The sequence below is a fragment of the Myotis lucifugus genome, unplaced genomic scaffold (assembly GCF_000147115.1).
Source record: "Myotis lucifugus unplaced genomic scaffold, Myoluc2.0 scaffold_197, whole genome shotgun sequence".
Classification (NCBI taxonomy): Eukaryota; Metazoa; Chordata; class Mammalia; order Chiroptera; family Vespertilionidae; genus Myotis; species Myotis lucifugus.
Genome location: NW_005871245.1, coordinates 1307187 through 1324816, shown reverse-complemented (window position 1 = coordinate 1324816; position 17630 = coordinate 1307187). Strand labels below are relative to the sequence as shown.

At 46.6% G+C, this 17630-nt stretch overlaps 1 protein-coding gene and 1 pseudogene across 4 annotated transcripts in view; both read right to left on the bottom strand.

The window, feature by feature from the left end:
• Positions 1-1220: 1220 nt before the first annotated feature.
• Positions 1221-4842, bottom strand: LOC102417206 (annotated as a pseudogene).
• Positions 2751-17630, bottom strand: part of PTAFR (platelet activating factor receptor) — a 30021-nt gene continuing 15141 nt past the window's right edge. For 3 of the 4 annotated variants that reach the window (XM_014463061.2, XM_023761027.1, XM_023761025.1), the window contains one exon: positions 2751-5944. In XM_014463061.2, coding sequence (XP_014318547.1) covers positions 4873-5898 — 1026 coding nt within the window. In that variant the 5' untranslated portion in view covers positions 5899-5944 and the 3' untranslated portion in view covers positions 2751-4872. Of the gene's footprint in view, positions 5945-7121; positions 7609-17630 lie in introns of those variants that run through there. The other variant, XM_023761026.1, reaches the window with a different exon arrangement.

The following is a 17630-nucleotide window of genomic DNA, read 5'->3' as shown; positions in this document are numbered from 1 at the left end:
ATTTGTATTACAGAAATACAAGTCTGCACACACAAAAAAACAGCTATTTTATAAGAGGGTTTTATTATACCTTTTTTTAGCCTTAGGTCTCAAGCACAGATATAACATAGATGAGTAAAAACTGGCATAAACATGCCCAGTTCTAGTCAACTGTGACCTACACTTATCACTCTATAGTCTATGACTCATCTCAAGGGACCAGGTCTTGCCTGCACAGCATTCTCTAACTGAGATCACTGGAAGTTCCCGGAGGTGAAAGTTGAAATCAGGGGGAGATACAGGATAAGGCCTTCTTAACGTATAAGATGGTTTGGAATTCCTGACTGGTGATGCTTCTTCGAAAGAATTACAAATCAACTTTTCCTATAATCCCTGTCACCATTGCAAGAAGTGAGAGACACAGATTAGCAGCCAATTCTATATTCCCTGCAGTTCCATGCTGTGTAATTTCTGCAATCACTTGGTTCCTCTGAGTCCCCTATTCCCCTAGTAAGATCAAGGGATTGATTGGCCCACCCTGTTCCAAAATGTTCTGATCCTCTGAAAATCACTGACATCGTCCCTTAAGTATGAACCTAGAACTTTGGAAGGATATGTATTATAAAATTCCTTCTCCACCTCTCCTTGAAGAGTCTGTTAAACCCTTTCAAACTAAGTGCATGTAAACGCAATATGTCTGTTTATGCTATACCCTGGGAAAGCAGTAAGCTTTGGAGACAGACCGATCTCAATCCCAGGCCTTCTGTGAGAAACTGTAGATACACTGATGAACAAGATTCAGTTCCTGCCCCAGGAAGGGGAAGGTGGACATTCAAATGAATAAACTTCATAGGAATTAAAGCATAAAAAAGTTAGACCCTTCAGCCCTAAAGTGCTGTTAGAAGAAAGCCAATGACCCTGCCTAGAGGCCCCAGGGAAGGTTGCCTATCAGAAGTGTTCTGGGCTAGGTCAAAAAGAAGAGAGAGCATCTGAGGTCACAACCAAGCAGAAGTCACAGGGGAAGTAAACATGGCTATCTGCAGAGTGGTGAGGAGAGCAGCAGGGCTGTAGCATGGGCTACAACTAAAATATTCCTCCATGGGCCCTGGGTATGAGTGGGATCTGTCCAGGCAACATTCTGGGAGAAGCAAGGGCGTGATGAGAAGTTACCATCTCAGGACTGTGATACTTACTCTTTTTTTTTTTTTTAATGGTAGCAGCATGGTTTATTAAGCTGTGCCTTAGCACTGGCTCTGGGGCTTGCCCATGGTGCTGTTGATGTACAAAGCCCGGACTTTCTACCAGTTCTATTTCAGCAATGACACCAAGAAATTGACAGCTAAATGGATGTTGTACACAAACTCATCATCTGTCATCTTCACATGGCCAACAGCCACCGCCAGACACAGCACCTTCGTCATCTGAAACTTGATTGTGGCTTTCACTTCATCAATTTTGACCACCACGTTCTCATTGTGGGTCAAGAGGAAGAGAACCTGCTGGCCTTATGCAGGCCTGGGCCCAGGATTCGTAGATCTGCTTGATCAGAGGAGACTCTGAAGCCAAAAAGGCATCATACTTCTTGGCCAGCTCCTTGACTAGTTTCTTACTCTTGCTGGGTTTCTTCAGTGCCCCGCTGTTCATGCGGGGGATAGCCACGGCCTTGACCTCATTGCAGTGCTGCTGGTCCTCCAAGGCACATGTGGAGAACTTGGGGCAGGGAGTGGACTTCAGCCTGGCAGTGCCCAAGTTTGTCCTCCTGAGGCTCATAGTTCTTCAAGCTGATCTGCAGCTCCACTGTCCCCAGAAACTTCCATTGCTTGCGCTGGTTCCCGTGCAGAACTTCCCACACCGCCTTGTACAGGGTGTCTCAGGAAACTTTGCTGTTTGTGATTCCTCGCACCGCGAAAACCGGAAAAGAGCTCAGACTTACTCTTTATTGAGCACTCAGTGAGTGCCGACACCATGCACTTTGTACGCGTCACGGCAGTGTTTCCCAATGTGTATTATGCAAGTCCCTGGGGAGTATGAGGTGACTTTAGACAGGAAACCAAGAACATTTTTATTTTAAGAGTTATGCTTTCAGTTTACATTTATCTTCTATGTATGGCAGGCGGCATTAGTTTTTTGTTCACAGTCTATAATAATAAAAGCGTAATATGCAAGTCGACCGAACAGCAGAATGACCGTCCGGATGACCTTCCAGACGACCATGCTATGACACACACTGGCCCCAGGCCAGCCAAGGCAGGTGCAATGTGATTGGTCAGAGGGCCCCACCATTGCCCCACAATCGCCCCACGGATCATGGGGAGGGGGCTCCACGATTAATTGCCCCAAAGAGGGAGGCCCAGGCCAATGACCAGCAATGCTGTGGCGGGTGTGCAGGGCCAGCCAGCAATCGCCCTGCAGAGGGAGGCCCAGGCCAGCCAAGTGATCACACCCCACACCTGTCACCCGCAGAGGGAGGTGACCGGTGGGGGTGGAGGGGAGGGTAGCACCACACAGATGGCAAGCTGTGACAGGGGCGGGGGCAGGGCCAGCTGCAGGCAGCCAGGGGAAGGAAAGCCCTGATAGGCCCTTTTTCCAGCCAGGCCTAGGGACCCTACCCAAGGGGTACCGGATTGTGAGAGGATGCAGGCTTGGCTGAGGGACACACACACACACACACACACACACACCCCTCCGGTGCACAAAATTCATGCACCGGGCCTCTAGTTTAGTTATAAAACATACTTTTTTACAATTTAAGTTTTTAAAAAGTGACCCAATTTAAAGAAAAATATTTATTGAGTAAATATATAGCTGGTACAAAGACACTGTAAAAACTTCAAGGGGGGGTGGGTACATAAATCACTGAAATTCAAGAAATACTGTTTTAGCATGTAAGCATTTATCTCGTTCGGAGCTCATTTAGTTGCAAGTAATCGATGACTCAAAGCTCAAGCAAGATAAGGGAAGATTTCCTACAAGGAACTCTCACAGGCCCCAAAGGAAAAAGTGCAGTTGTGCCTCAAGAAGGGCGTGGCCTGGAGGAGGAGAGCGGCAGCCCCTGGAAGCACCACCCCCTCCTCTCTCCAGGTTCCGGGGCCTCTGTCTCTGCTTTGCTCTGCACATCTCCAGCTTCCCTCTAAACAGAGCCGTTTTCTCTAGTACACACGTGTAGGTGGCCGCCTCCGCCACCCTCTCAACCCCAGCATATACTCACAGACAGACACACACATGTAGACGCGCACACACTCACAGCTCCAGGGTTTCTCTATCTTCAGGTGAGTGACTTGCAGAGCCTGAAATAGCATCCCTGACTCTTGCTACTTATTCCTGAGAGAGCTGCGGTACTCAGCTCAGGGTGCAAGAGGAGGCTCATTTGAATTCCTGACTGGCCCAGCTAGAGCCAGATGTTCACCTCTCATCCATTCAACTCCTACAGGAGGACGGAGGGGAACACATTCTCAGAAAAAGAGAGAAACTTGGATGAGAAGGCACCCTGACCGAGAGGTCTCTGACTCAGCAACTTACTTCGCTGCTCAGAACAACCCTATGAGGTAGGAAATTCAGCTCAAAGTTCCTCAGCAGGAAGTGACAAAGCCAAGAGTGGAAACTGAGTCTTTGTGGCACCAAAGCTCTAGTAAGCTGCACTGCCTGGTCACCATCAGGTAAGGCCAGCCCACAGCTACGATTGCGGACCCAAGCGCGTTACTGGCCCATCGGGAGGCAGTTATAAAAATCATCCATCCAGTGCTTGGCCAGTAGACAGAAACCAAGGATCCCAACTTTATGGGGACACTGTCTGGGAGGGAAGAAGATTTCTTTAAAGGCCCATAAGGCCCTGGAAACCAGAGAGGGCTCCTCCAAGCCCTGGGTCTGAGGCTGCCAGATTCAGACTGTGGTACTCAGCTCAGGGTGCAAGAGGAGGCTCATTTGAATATATTTGCTGAAAATCACAAGCAGGCATCTAGAGATCGTCGAGAAGTGGACACTTCTCTTCTGCACCCAGAATTCACAGTGCCTGCTGGCCCTAGAAACCATAACTGCTCCTCCCACCTCCTAGAAGCTAAATTAGGAGGGGGTTCCCTAGAAAAAGAGGCAGGGGGAGACCAGCCTAGGCTCCCACTCCCATGGAATCCCCTGGACATCGTGGTGCCCTGGATGATCAGAGTTTCGCCCTGAGGGGCCTTTGCTGCCCGACAGGAGGTACTTTATCAAGGTCTCTGCACAGACAGATGGATGCAGCGATTGTGTCTCTCCCCCAGAGCTGAGCCAGGCCTGAAGCGAGGTCCATGCAGGGAGACACTTCTGCCTCAGGACACAAGCTCCCCATCCTAGCGTTTGGTCTATGCAAGTGTTATCTTCTCTGGTCGCCGTTCGGGTGTTGGGTGAGTGGGGAGAAGGTTCCATTGAGCCACCCTAAGAAGTGTCACAAAGGCCTTGTGCCTGTGGGTGGAGACAGGGTGGCATCATCCCAGCTCAGAAGTCTGCCCCAAAGGTACTGCCACGTGGCCAGGGGAGTGTCCCTTTCCCCAAACCCCCTTCTCTGCCTTTACAGTGATGAAGGGAGTGGTTGCTCCAAAGTTTAAGTCATATGCACTCGGGATGCTGCCCGAGCAGGGTGCACTGGGTGGCTCAGAGTCTGTCCCCAAGGTCTGCCCCTGGCTAACGCCACCAGCCAAGGTTTCTATGGCAGATGTCCAAAGGGGGCTCCAGGGGCTCGTTCAGGTTTGGGATTTCTAGCAGTCTGGCTCTTCCATCATCCCCACCTTACGGAGGTAGCCTCCAGATCTCATGGGCCCCGAGCACCCAGGGAAGATGTGCCCAGACCACAGCAAATACCTCTTCTTCCCCCAAGTCAGTCATGATGTCCATGTCTCTGGGCCTGGCCCCATCAGGCAGAGGCTAATTTTTGAGGGAATTGGCAGGCACGTGGTTGAGCGGCAAGACCACTTCGGTGCCCGTGTCCATGGTGGTCAGGGGGCATTTCCGACTGCTGCGCATGCTCTGGAACTTCTCGGTAAGGTGCTTGCGGAACTTCTTGGTGAGGAAACAGTAGATGATGGGGTCTAAGACGCAGTTGGTGCTAAGGAGGCAGAGGGTGACCTGATGTGCATCGTTAATAGCCTGGTGGAAGTCGCTGTTCTGGAAGCCCAGCTCGGCCAGGGTCCAGGGCAGCTGCACGACATGGTGAGGCACAAAGCAGATGATGAACACAGCCAGGACCGTGCAGACCATCCACAGCGCCCGGCGCTTGACTTCCACGTTGCGCTGCAGCTGCACGGGTTGCAGGAGCAGCGTGCGGATGATGATCAGGTTGCAGAAGAAGATGATGAGGAAGACAAGGAAGAAGGCAAACACGAGAAAGATGTGAATGATGAGGACCGGTTTGCTGCCTTTCTCGTAATGTTCAAAGCAGCGAGTGACGTTGCCGGAGCCGGTCTTGTTGGGCACTACGTTGGTGGAGTCCAGGACAAAGAAGTAGGATGCAGCGGCCACAATAGACACCCAGATGATCAGGGACAGCAAGATGCCGCGCGTTCGGGTAGTAGCCTGAGCGGTCTTGATGGGCCGCGTCACGGCCTGGAAGCGGTTGTACGTGATGACAGCCAGGAAAGCCACCGAGCAGTAGGTGTTGATGAAGAAGAAGCAGCCGGTCACGTTGCACAGGAAGGCAGGGAGAATCCAGTTGCCCTGGTGGTAGTAGTAGGTGATCCACAGGGGCAGGGTGACCAAGAAGAGCAGGTCGGCCATGGTGAGGTTCACCATGAAGATCTTGATCTCGTTGAGTTTCTTGGAAGGGTACAGGCGGGCAAAGACCCACAGCACGTAGCTATTGGTGATGACCCCCACCACGAAGATGACACTGTAAAAAATCGGGAAGAGGGTGTATCGGAACTCGGAGTCCACGCGAGAATCATTCGCCTCCATTGCTCGGGGCTAGAGAAGGCAGCTGGTCACCGTGTCCTGCTTGTGCCTGGAAGACCACACAGGGATTCTGGTTAATGAAGGGCCAACAGGGGACTATCTTATTTCATCTAGTCTAAGACTCCCATTTTGCACATTTAAAAAAAAAATCAATGGCATCTTCCAATTAATAGGCAGCATTTATTTTCTTTCTACGTAAAATAATTTTCCAAGGGACTACATCTGAGATTCCATGAAATCAATAGCAGCTGTTTCAGCAGTGGAAACACTTGAAGAAGCCTATAGATCAGTGGTTCTCAACCTTCCTAATGCCGCGACCCTTTAATACAGTTCCTCATGTTGTGGTGACCCCCAACCATAAAATTATTTTCGTGGCTACTTCATAACTGTAATTTTGTTACTGTTATGAATCATAATGTAAATATCTGATATGCAGGATGTATTTTCATTGTTACAAATGGAACATAATTAAAGCATAGTGATTAATCCCAAGAACAATATGTAATTATATATGTGTTTTCCGATGGTCTTAGGCAACACCTGTGAAAGGGTCGTTCGACCCCCAAAGGGGTCTCGACCCACAGGTTGAGAACCGCTGCTATAGATACTTAAACAGGTGAGTTTTAAGAAACAACTGGTCTAATTGGAATTTTGTTGATTGAGAAAAAAATGTTGTGCTTTGCTCTATTTACTGTGGTGGTGGTTTATCTATGTTAAGTTAAATAAATGTAGCTTCCATTATTCCAATAAATCATTGTGGTTCCTTTAAGAAAAACAAAACACTCACCCGCGAGTCATACTGTGAGTTACATAGTTGACTTGAATTACATAGTTTTATGCTATTGGAACTTTCCCACTGCTAGATGGAGCTCTGCCATTTGATCCCTAAGCGCTAGGATAATGGCTCCACAGGGATGAGGAGGAGAGAGGAACATCTCTGAGACCTTTTAGGGGATCCATGAGGTCAAAACTATTGTCATACTAATACCAAGACGCCCTGGCTGATTTGGCTCAGTGGCTAGAGCGTCAGCCTGCGGACTGAAGGGTCGTGGGTTCGATTCTGGGAAAGGGCACCATCCGGGTTGCGGGCTTAGTCCCCAGTGGGGGCATGCAGGAGGCGGCTGATTAATGATTCTGTCTCATCATTGATGTTTCTATCTCTCCCTTTCCCTTCCTCTCTGAAATCAATAAAAATATATTTTACAAAATACCAAGACATTATTTGCCTTTTGCACTGTGTTGACATTTGCGTTGATGTTGCAAAACTGCTGGCTCCTTAGAATAAATCAAGGCAGCAGCACCAAACTGTAGTAGCAGCCAAATTCTTTACAGCCATGTACTCAAGAGTTAAAAAAAGAAAAAAAAGAAAAAGAAAGGCAATTTCATTTTAAGTCACTTTAAAATGCCCTTGGTAAAGCAAGGATATGATTAACTTTATTAAATCTTGAGTATACATCTTTTTTAATATTCCATGTCAAAATGGGAAATCCACATGAAACATTTCTGCTGCAAACTGAAGTAAATTGATTGTCTTCAGGGAAAGCATTTATGTGATTGTTGGAGTTGTGAGCTGAACTTTTCTGAGGATCATCATTATTATCACTTGAAAAAATGGCAAACTATGGCCTGGCTGGTGTGGCTCAGTGGTTGAGTGTCAACCCATGAACCACGAGGTCGCTGGTTCAATTCCCCATTAGAGCACATGCCTAGGTTTTGGGCTCGATCCCCAGTAGGGGGCATGCAGGAGCCAGCCGATCGATGGTTCTCTCTCATCATTGATGTTTCTATCTCTCTCCCTCACCCTTCCTCTCTCTCTAAAGCTTAATAAAAACATATTTTAAAAATTATTTTATTTTCAAATTAAGTTTTTCAGACTTGAGTATCTGGCAGACGTTTTCTCAGATATGAATAAGTAAACCTGTCACTTCAAGGGAAACAAACAGTATTTATGGACAATGATAAAATTCAAACTTTCAAAGGAAATTAGAATTTGAGGGGAAAATTGTATCTCCAGCTTTCCAATACTTAAAGAATTTTCTGATGAGATTGGTGGTGATATTAATGAATGCAACTTTTAAAATATCTTATAATGAAAGAGCAATATTTGGAAGACCCGCATAACTCATTGAACAGATATTTTCCAAATAAGGAAGACATGATATTTCAAAATTATGCCTAGGCAGAAAATTCAAAGCATAAGATAAACCAATACCTCACAGGGTAACAAATTACAAAAAGTTCGTTGATCTGATCCAGGTTCCACAGTGCAGCTAACCTTTAAGAAACTACCATTTGTGGGAAAAATAGTGTCACCAATTATCTGAAAATGACATTAAAATATCCCTCCTTTTACAGATACCTATTTGTGTGAGGCCAGATTTTCAAAATGACATAACACCTCAGATTGAATGCAAAAGCAGTTATGAGAATCCAGCTGTCTTCTAGTCAAACCCAAGATCAAAGTGATTTGCAAAAAAATAATAATAATAAATGCCACTCTTCTTCCTAAAATGTTTGTTTTGAAATTTTAGTTATTTTTTACTAAAAACGTTATTTGTGTTAACATGCAATGAGTTTGTTATTGGTTTTTATATTTAAAAGCAACAATTTTTATTTATACTGTCTTAGTTTTAATTTTTTAAATGGTAAACAATGATAGATATAATCCATGCAAACAAAAGCACTCTGGGGCCCTCAAAACATTTTCGCGATATAAAAAGATCCTGAGACCAGAAGATTTGAAAATTGTTGCTCCATAACCTCAGGTCCTCCACTCTCTCCCGTGGGCCCAAGATGCCCGTTCATCTGCGACTGGCCTTGTCTCTTTCTCCTGTTGGGCCCCCATGCCTTGGGGGACCGTGTTGCTGGGGTCTGAGAGAGGTGAGGAGGCAGCCCATAGCTGGGGGTGCGTATTGCTCCACACTCTGGGTCTTTGAGGAAGTCACATCCCTACCTACCCCTCACTCCCACACCCAGCTCCACCCCTAAGTTAGTTCCTTCCTGTCATGGGTTTAGGCTCCAGCTCAATGGGGTGGAGGCCACTCTCCTCCAGAAACTGTCCCTCTCCGGCCAGAGGACCATGGCAGAGCGGATGGAGGGAAAGTGATGGTTGTGAGAGGTATCTGGGAGGCTCAAGGACAGAACTCGGTGAGGTGAGATACTGGCTGATAGAAAGGGAGGAGTGAAGGACGGCCAGGTTTCTGGCCCAGAGACTGGAGGTGGGGTGTTGTCGATCTTCATGGACACGAGACCGAGGAGGAACAGCGTGTGGGTGGGAGGGTGAATTCGGTTGAGGAGATACCACATTTGCAGCGCCTGCAAAACAGCCAGGCGGATCCAAGGTTGAGCCCCGAAGAGAACACCATTGAAGGATACGCCCGAGGAGGAGGAGGAGGAGGAACTTCGGAGCGGGGCAAGGACAGGATGGCCAGAGAGGTGGGAAGAGAACCAGGGGAGGCCTTCCTAGAGACCTAATGAAGGAGGTTTCAAGAATGGGAGAGCCAGTGGCCAGAAGTGTGAAAAGTCACAGGGCAATCAAGTACAATGCAGACAGAAAAGCAGATATTGGATATGGCAACACGGAAATCTGTCTCGCGTGATTGGAGGGAGAGCAGTTTCCTAAGATGCGTTGAAGAGTGAAAGAGAAGCAAGGAAGTGGAACGTCAAATTCTCATTCAAGAAGCTTAATAAGTTGAAAGAAGTAGAGAGAAAGAAGTAGAAAGATAAATAAATACAATGTCAAATTGTGATGAACTCAATAGAAGAAATAAAAGTAGTAACATGATGAAGCCAGATTAGAGGGCTGCTCTAAGTAAAGTGACCAGGGAAGGCTTCTCCGAGGAGGTGACAATAAACAAAACCAGAGGCCTATTTGCCATGAAGCCAATGAAGCTTGACCTTCAGGGCCCCCTCCTCGGCCTTGTACCTAATTGTGTATTTGTAATTTGATATCGTTTCTTCAAAGAAGGGCCCCAAAGGTGTATAAAATTTATGGTCCTGCAAAACCTGTATCTTCCTCTGGCTGAAATCTAAAAAGTGAAAAGAAACTAGTCAAGAGAAATTATTTAAGTCCATCACATTCTGAGACAGGAATAAATTTGTCATGTTCAAGGAACTGAAAGGTCAGTGCGGCCTGCAGGTGTGAGAACTGGGAAGCGTGGGATGCGACCAGAGAGGAACAGCCCTACATCCCTGGGATGAGGAGTCCAGACTTTATTCCTTTGGCATCACAGAGACACTGGAGCATGTCAAGCAGGTGAGAGGCATGACCGGACTCGCTCTGGACGTTGGGCAGAGAATAGATGATAGGGAGCAAGAATGGAAGCAAAGAGACCATTTTGGAGGCAAGAGATGGTGGTGACAGGGACCAGAAAGTGGCATTTCCAAGTTTTCTCTGTATCCCCAGCATCCAGCACAAGCTTAGCCAGAGCAGGAGCTGGGTACACATTTGTCAAGTGAACAAATCTCTAACAACTGACAAGACTGACCTCTTTGTGAGGACGGTGAGAGGGGTCATCCAAGAAGATAGTAGAGGCCTCATCTACCCGGGGGCATAGAGCACCAGTGGCAGCCTCCCCACAAGGCAGAGTGCCTTCCACCACCTCCCTACTCAGACTGTGGCCCTGGGGCCAGAGCACCAGCGTCAGCTGTGAGTTTGTTAGGCACGCAGAAGCTCAGCTCCACCGAAGATCTGCTGTTTCAAGCTGTCTTTTAACAAGATCCATGCGATCTTGATTCATGAGCACCTGGAGTTCGAGAAATGCTGTGCCCAACACACTGCCAGCCACATACCTGTCTGACCTAACACCTTCCATGGCGCCCCTCTGTCCAGGATCAAGGCCACGCTCCTGTCCAAACTCATCTCCCACCAGCCTCTACTGCTACTCGCCCTCCACTCCAGCCACACGGAACTTCCTGCCGCTGCTCTGAAAATTCCATTTCTCTTCAAACCTCTGTCTTTGCACGTGCTGCGGGCCCTACTGAGCATGCCTTTTGCCTGTTATTCTCCCTCGCAAAATCTTACTCAGGAAGACCTAAGCTAAAGAATGCTTTCTCCGGGACGCCTTCCCGTCTGCCCCAGCTGGAAGGAGTTGCCTTCTTCTCTCTGAGGCACCATGATACTGGGCACATTCTTCAGTATAGAACCTGACACACACCAGGTGGTTGTAAGTATTGATCTCTGTGGCCCTTTCACTCACCAGGCTGGGAACTTCTTGAGAGCAGAGATTAGATTTTCATCTCTCTGTCCCCAGTGTCAGACAATGGGGACTGAATGACTGAATGAATAGCCAAGCCCCAGGTGACTCTTCAGAGGAAACTGGCACGAAGGAAAGGTACCCAGCCTCTCGGGAAGGCACAGCAGGGTGGGGAGGACAAGGCCTCTGGGGTTAGAAAGGCCTGGGTTCATCCCTGGCTCTGCCATTTCCTTGCTGTGTGACTGTGGACAAGTGTATTCACTTCTCTGAGCCTCAGTTTCTTCGTTTGCAAAAGCTCGCAATCCTAACAGTAGTTCCGAAAATAAGCATGTAAAGTGGCCACAAATGGCCAGGCTGTCCTCCACTCCCCATTGGCCCAGCTCCCCACTGGAGCCCGGGGAGGGGACTGTGGGTACCACTGACTTCCAGAGCTCTAACTCACCACTGACTTTCCTGCCAGCTCCAGCAAGGCTTTAGACTAACGCCAACAAAGCTATCAACAGTTCAACTTAACATGCAAGCACAGTCCCCTGAGGATCAAGGCTGGGCAGCAGGCCCAGGCCCAGCACTCAGCTGTGAGTGGGCTAAGAGGGCCATAAAAATTCTCAGAGATAAGAATCCTGCCATCTGGATGTCCCACCCTCTGCCCTGCAGAACATTTAGCCCCAACCACACTCTGCCTACCACTCCCATCCTGCCTACTATTCCCAGGCCCTGGGACCTGAGAAAGCTGGACAATCAGAGGGGAGGGACTACCAGGATCGGAGCAGAAGCTATACGCTGGTTACTTCCCCAGTGCGGACTGTGGGTTGGGAAGTTGGGTTTACCAGTCAGTCTGGCCCCTGACATTTGTGGTGTCATATGTGGTCAAGAGTACCCATGTTTAAATATTTACAAGCTATCACACTGGCCGGTGTGGCTCAGTTGGTTGGAGCATTGTCCTGTGCACCAAAAGATGGCAGGTTCCATTCCCGGTCAGGGCTCAATACCCACCGTTGCAGGTTCAATCTCTGGTCAGGGCACTGCGCGAGGCAACCGATCAATGTTTCTCTCTCACGTGAATATATCTCCCTCTCGCTCTTTCTCTCTCACAAATATATATTTTTTCTTACATGCCTACAAAATTGATTGGGTCTTTAAAAAACACACCTAAAAGTAAATAAGTATTTACAAGCTACAAATCAGTCACGTCCAATTTCATGCACATCCCATACACCAGCAGCTCCTGGCAAACCAGCAAGCTTGAGGGTGCGTGCGCCAGTAAGAGTGTGGGCGAGAAGGGGTGCGGGCAGGACTCAGGCTCCAAGTGGTCAGTCCCACGTGGATCTAAGGACTCCTTGCTCTATAGGGAGGGCTTGACTGAAGGGGAGCCAGAGCCAACCCACCTAAACTCGGGGCACTGGGCATGATTTTCCAATTAAATGGATAGATGCTCTTACCCATGATCACATTTCCTCCTCCAATCAGCCTTGGGAGGTAAGCGTTACAAAATGCCCACGTTTCCGGGGAAGAAAGTGAAGTCAGAGCGGGTAACGCACTTGTCCACAGTCAGACAGCTGGGCGGTAGCAGGTGGGATTTTGAAGCCCAAGGCCCATCCTCTCTCTCCTAGGCCAAGCGGTAGCAAACCACTCCTTGGCCAACTCGGCCTCTCACAGGCCTGAGGACAGGAATTTTGGATGCCGTGCAGCCCCAGAACGAGATGTCTTTGACCTGGGGCCTTGCTTTTACCTTTGCTCCCCAAATTCAGAACTTGAATGGGGCAAAGGGAGGGGAGGGAGTGCTGTATCCATCTCACTGCTGCCGGGAATTGCTGGCGTTGGAATCAAATCCTGGTTCAAACACTAAACTCACCCCATGACTCCGAGTCTCTGTTTTCTCATTAGTAAAATGAAGATTTTTAAATGGGTCTAAAAGGAAATTATGAAAACAATCCCATTTACAATAGCATCAAAAAGAATAAAACAGCCCTAACCGGTTTGGCTCAGTGGATACAGCATCGGCCTGCGGACTCAAGGGTCCCGGGTTCGATTCCGGTCAAGGGCATGTACCTTGGTTGTGGGCACCTCCCCAGTGGGGAGTGTGCAGGAGGCAGCTGATCGATGTTTCTCTCTCATCGATGTTTCTAACTCTCTATCCCTCTCCCTTCCTCTCTGTAAAAACTCAATAAAATATATTTTTTTTAAAAAAAGAATAAAACACTCAGGAATAAACTTAACCAAGGAGGCAAAAGATTTGCACACAGGAAATTACAGTACATTGATGGAAGGAATTAAAGAAGACACAAACAAATAGAAAGACATGCAGTGTTCATGGGTTGAGAGACTTAATATTATTAAAATGTCCACGCTACCAAAAGCTATTTACAGATTCAATGCCCTATAAAAATACCAATAGCATTTTTTACAGAAATAGAAAAAAAAACATTACAAAGTTCATGTGAAATCTTATCTCAAAAGCCCTGAATAGCCAAAACAATCTTAAGAAAGAAAAGCTGGGAGTCTCACACTTCCTGATATCAAAATATACTACAAAGTGCAATAATCGAAACAGTATGGCAGGGGGCCTCAAACTTTTTAAACAGGGGGCCAATTCACTGTCCCTCAGACCGTTGGAGGGCCGGACTATAGTTTAAAAAAAAACTATGAACAAATTCCTATGCACACAGCGGTGGCAAAAACACCCGGCGGGCCGGATAAATGTTTTCAGCGGGCCGCATGTGGCCCGCGGGCCGTAGTTTGAGGACCCCTGCAGTATGGTATTGACATAAAGACAGACATACAGACCAATTCCTGATAGACATATAGAAAAAAAAAACCTCACATATATAGTCGAATGATCTTTGATAAGGTTGCCAAGACTATACAACGGGGGAAAGATAGTCTATTCAACAAATGGTGATGGGGAAAGTGGATATTCACATGCCAAAAAGGGAAGATAAATCCTTACCATACACCGTATACAAAAATGAACTCAAAATGGATTAAAGACCTAAACGTAAGACCTGAAACTATAAAACTCACAGAAGGAAATGGGTAAATCTTAATGACATTGGAAAGGGCAATGATTACGTAGGTATAACATAAAAAGTACAAGAAATAAAAGCAAAAATAGACATATGGGACTACACCAAACTTAAGGAAACAATCAACAGAGTAAAAAAGGCAAACTAAAACTACATAATGGAAGAAAATATTTGCAAGCCATATGTTGGAGAAGAAGTTAATATCCAGAATATATAAAAAACTCTTACAACTTGATAACAATAAATACATAATTTAAAAATAGCCAAAGAATGGGAATAGACATTACTCCAAAGACATATAAATGGCCAACAGGTATATAAAAAGATGCTCAACCATCACTAATCAACTGGGAAATGCAAATCAAAGCCACAATGACATATCTATCACCTCACGCCCAGTAGGATGACCACTATCAACAAAGGCAGAGAATGACAGGTATTGGTGAGGATGTGGATGAACTGGAACAATTTTGCACTGTTGGTGGAAAGACAAATAATGCAGTGACGATGGAAAACAGTATAGAGGTTCCTAGAAAAATTGAAAAAGGAACTATCACATGATCCAGAAATCTCACTTCGGGGTGTATATCCAAAAGAAAAGAAAACGGGATCTTGGAGAGATATTTGCACACACGTGTTCACAGCAGCATATTCACAATAGCCTAGAGGTGCAAGCAACCCAGATGTCCATCAGCAGATGAATGGGTAAGCAAATACGGCATATATGTATGATGGAACACTCCGCAGCCTTTAAAAGGGAGGAAATCCCGTGGCATGTTACAACATGGATAAAACTTGAAGATATTACGAAGTAAAATAAGCCAATTACAAAAAGACAAATCTGAATGATCATACTTAGATGAGGTATCTGAAGTAATCAAACTTATAGAAACAGAAAGTGAAATGGGGGTTGCTGGGTGCTGGGAAAGGGAGAAACAGGGAGCTGTTGTCCAATGGGTATAGAGTTCCAGGCACGCAAGGTGAAAATGTTTTAGAGACCAGATGTGCAACAATGTGCATAGAGCTAGTAATACTCTAATGCACACTGCAGATTGTTAAGATAATCCATTATCTTATGTGTTTTTTTACTACCATAAAATAAATATGTTTGAAAAGCAGGCCCAAGAGATGGCAGATTTGCAAGTTACCTTGTGTGCTTGTAACTTGGAATTATACATCTCAGTTTTCTTTCTTTTTTTAAAAAAATATATTTTATTGATATTTTACAGAGAGGAAGGGAGAGGGATACAGAGTTAGAAACATCGATGAGAGAGAAACATCGATTAGCTGCCTTCTGCACACCTCCCACTGGGGACATGCCCGCAACCAAGGTACATGCCCTTGACTGGAATCGAACCTGGGACCCCCCAGTCCGCAGGCCGGTGCTCTATCCACTGAGCCAAACCGGTTAGGGCTATATGTCTCAGTTTTTTATGACTTCATAGCTGTGCAACCTTTGGTAAAACTGCTTCCCCTCTCTGAGCTTCATCTGTAAAATGGAGATAATAGCACATCTACCTCGCTCGGCTGGTGTGGCTCAGTGATTGAGCGTCCACCTATGAACCAGGAGGTCACTGTTCAATTCCCAGTCAGGGCACATGCCCAGGTTGTGGGCTCAAACAGGCAACCGATCGATGATTTTCTCTCATCATTTATGTTTCTATCTCTTGCTCTCTTTCCTCTCTGAAATAGATAGATAGATAGATAGATAGATAGATAGATAGATATAGATATAGATATAGATATAGATATAGATATAGATATAGATATAGATATAGATATGTAGACATATATATATATATCTTTTTTTTTAATAGCACATCTACCTTATAGAGCTTTTGTGAGTACCTAAGACCACAGACTCTGGAGTCAGACAAACCTGGTTCAAATCCTGTCTCTGTCCCATTCTAGCTTAATGACCATGGTCAAGCCCATCACTCTCTGAGCCTCGGGTCCTTTCCGCGTAAATGGAGCTGATAATATTACACGCACGTATCTCCCCAGAGTGGTATGTAGATTCCATGAGCAATGTATGTAAAGTCCTTGGCACAATTGAAGGAATTCACAATCAACAGCTCTGAAAAGCTGTATCTACAGGAAATCCAGACAACCTTCTGATTAGACCAGATCAAATGTTTCTCAAAATAGCATGCCACTGTCATTGTGACTGCTCACACCAAGTTCATGCCAGCTTGAGGCCTCCTGTATCAGGCTTCCAGCTATATCATTAACCCTAAAGGCTCTGGGAACCAGTCACGTCTTTTTATGGCAGCTGGGACAGTTGGCAAAAGGCTATCAGCCAATTCTTGTCCAAGACAATTACTTTAACCTCCATGAGCCTCTCTGTTTACTCATCTGTAAAATAATAATAACAATAACAATAGTAACAACATTACCTACCTCCTAGGGTTGTTGTAAGGATTAAATAGAAAAGGCCTGATCCATTCTCAGAGCTCAGTGAATGCTGGCTACTGTTAGTCTTAGTTCTCTACCCCAGCCAGAGTTCAAGGTGCCACTCTGGTCCCCATAACACAAAATATAATGGCTGTTGATTTCTCTTTTTCTGGTTTGGGACTTCCCTGGATGCAAGGCTTCTGGTATTTCAACAGTATAGGGCCTCTTACACAGCAAACACTCAAGAAATAGTTACTAAATACACACACACACACAGAGTCACATTGTCCCTCATCTTTCACTTCTAAACCTTACACACCCGCCTCAGCTACTCCCAGTTCTTAGATTCCCTGGGGCCACTAAAACACCACAGTTTAATCATTTCCCTTCTATGAGTCCAAGTTTTCTCATCTGTAAAATGGGAATAATATCAGCATTAACCTCGCAAGATAGCCCTGAGGTTAAAGGCAGATAAACCTAAAGTACTTGGCACACAGTAGGTGCTCAGTAAGTTACCTCCCATTCCGATCTCTCCCGATGCTTGACATTTGTGCCCTGGCCTGGCCCTGATGGCCAACCATCTAAAGATTCCCCTCGTGGAGCGGATTCATTACAATTTCTCCAAGAAGCAGAGGGCTTTGAGGGGAAAGTTAGGGGAGCAAGTATACTGGCCTCTGGGGAACTCTGCACTGGGCTCCCTCGTTTCCAGTACAAGGAGGTTAGGGTGTATTTATTGGTGGATGAATGGAGCTCCTTGTCCGGAGAGAGGTCAGGATCTGGGGCCCCAGGGATGGGGGTGGCCTGGGTGCCAGAATTTCCCAGTTTCCCTTTTCCCTGGGGCCCACCCTGACGCCAGGTATGTGAATTACATTGTTGAGACTCAGTCTTCACTCAGCTGGACTAGGACGTTCTTGTGGTGTTGGGGGGCCCTGAGCCTGGCCGAGGTCTCTCCTCATGACTCCCAGATACTCAGATGGTATCTGTCTACGTCAGCCTTGCCTCTCCTTGCTTCCTGGAAGGCAGGCAGGACAGGCAGGAGGAAGTGGGGAGGCTCTACCTCTTCCGGGGCTTCCCCAGCGCAGGGCACACCCCTCTGTGATACCAGGAATCACACTGCCTTCTT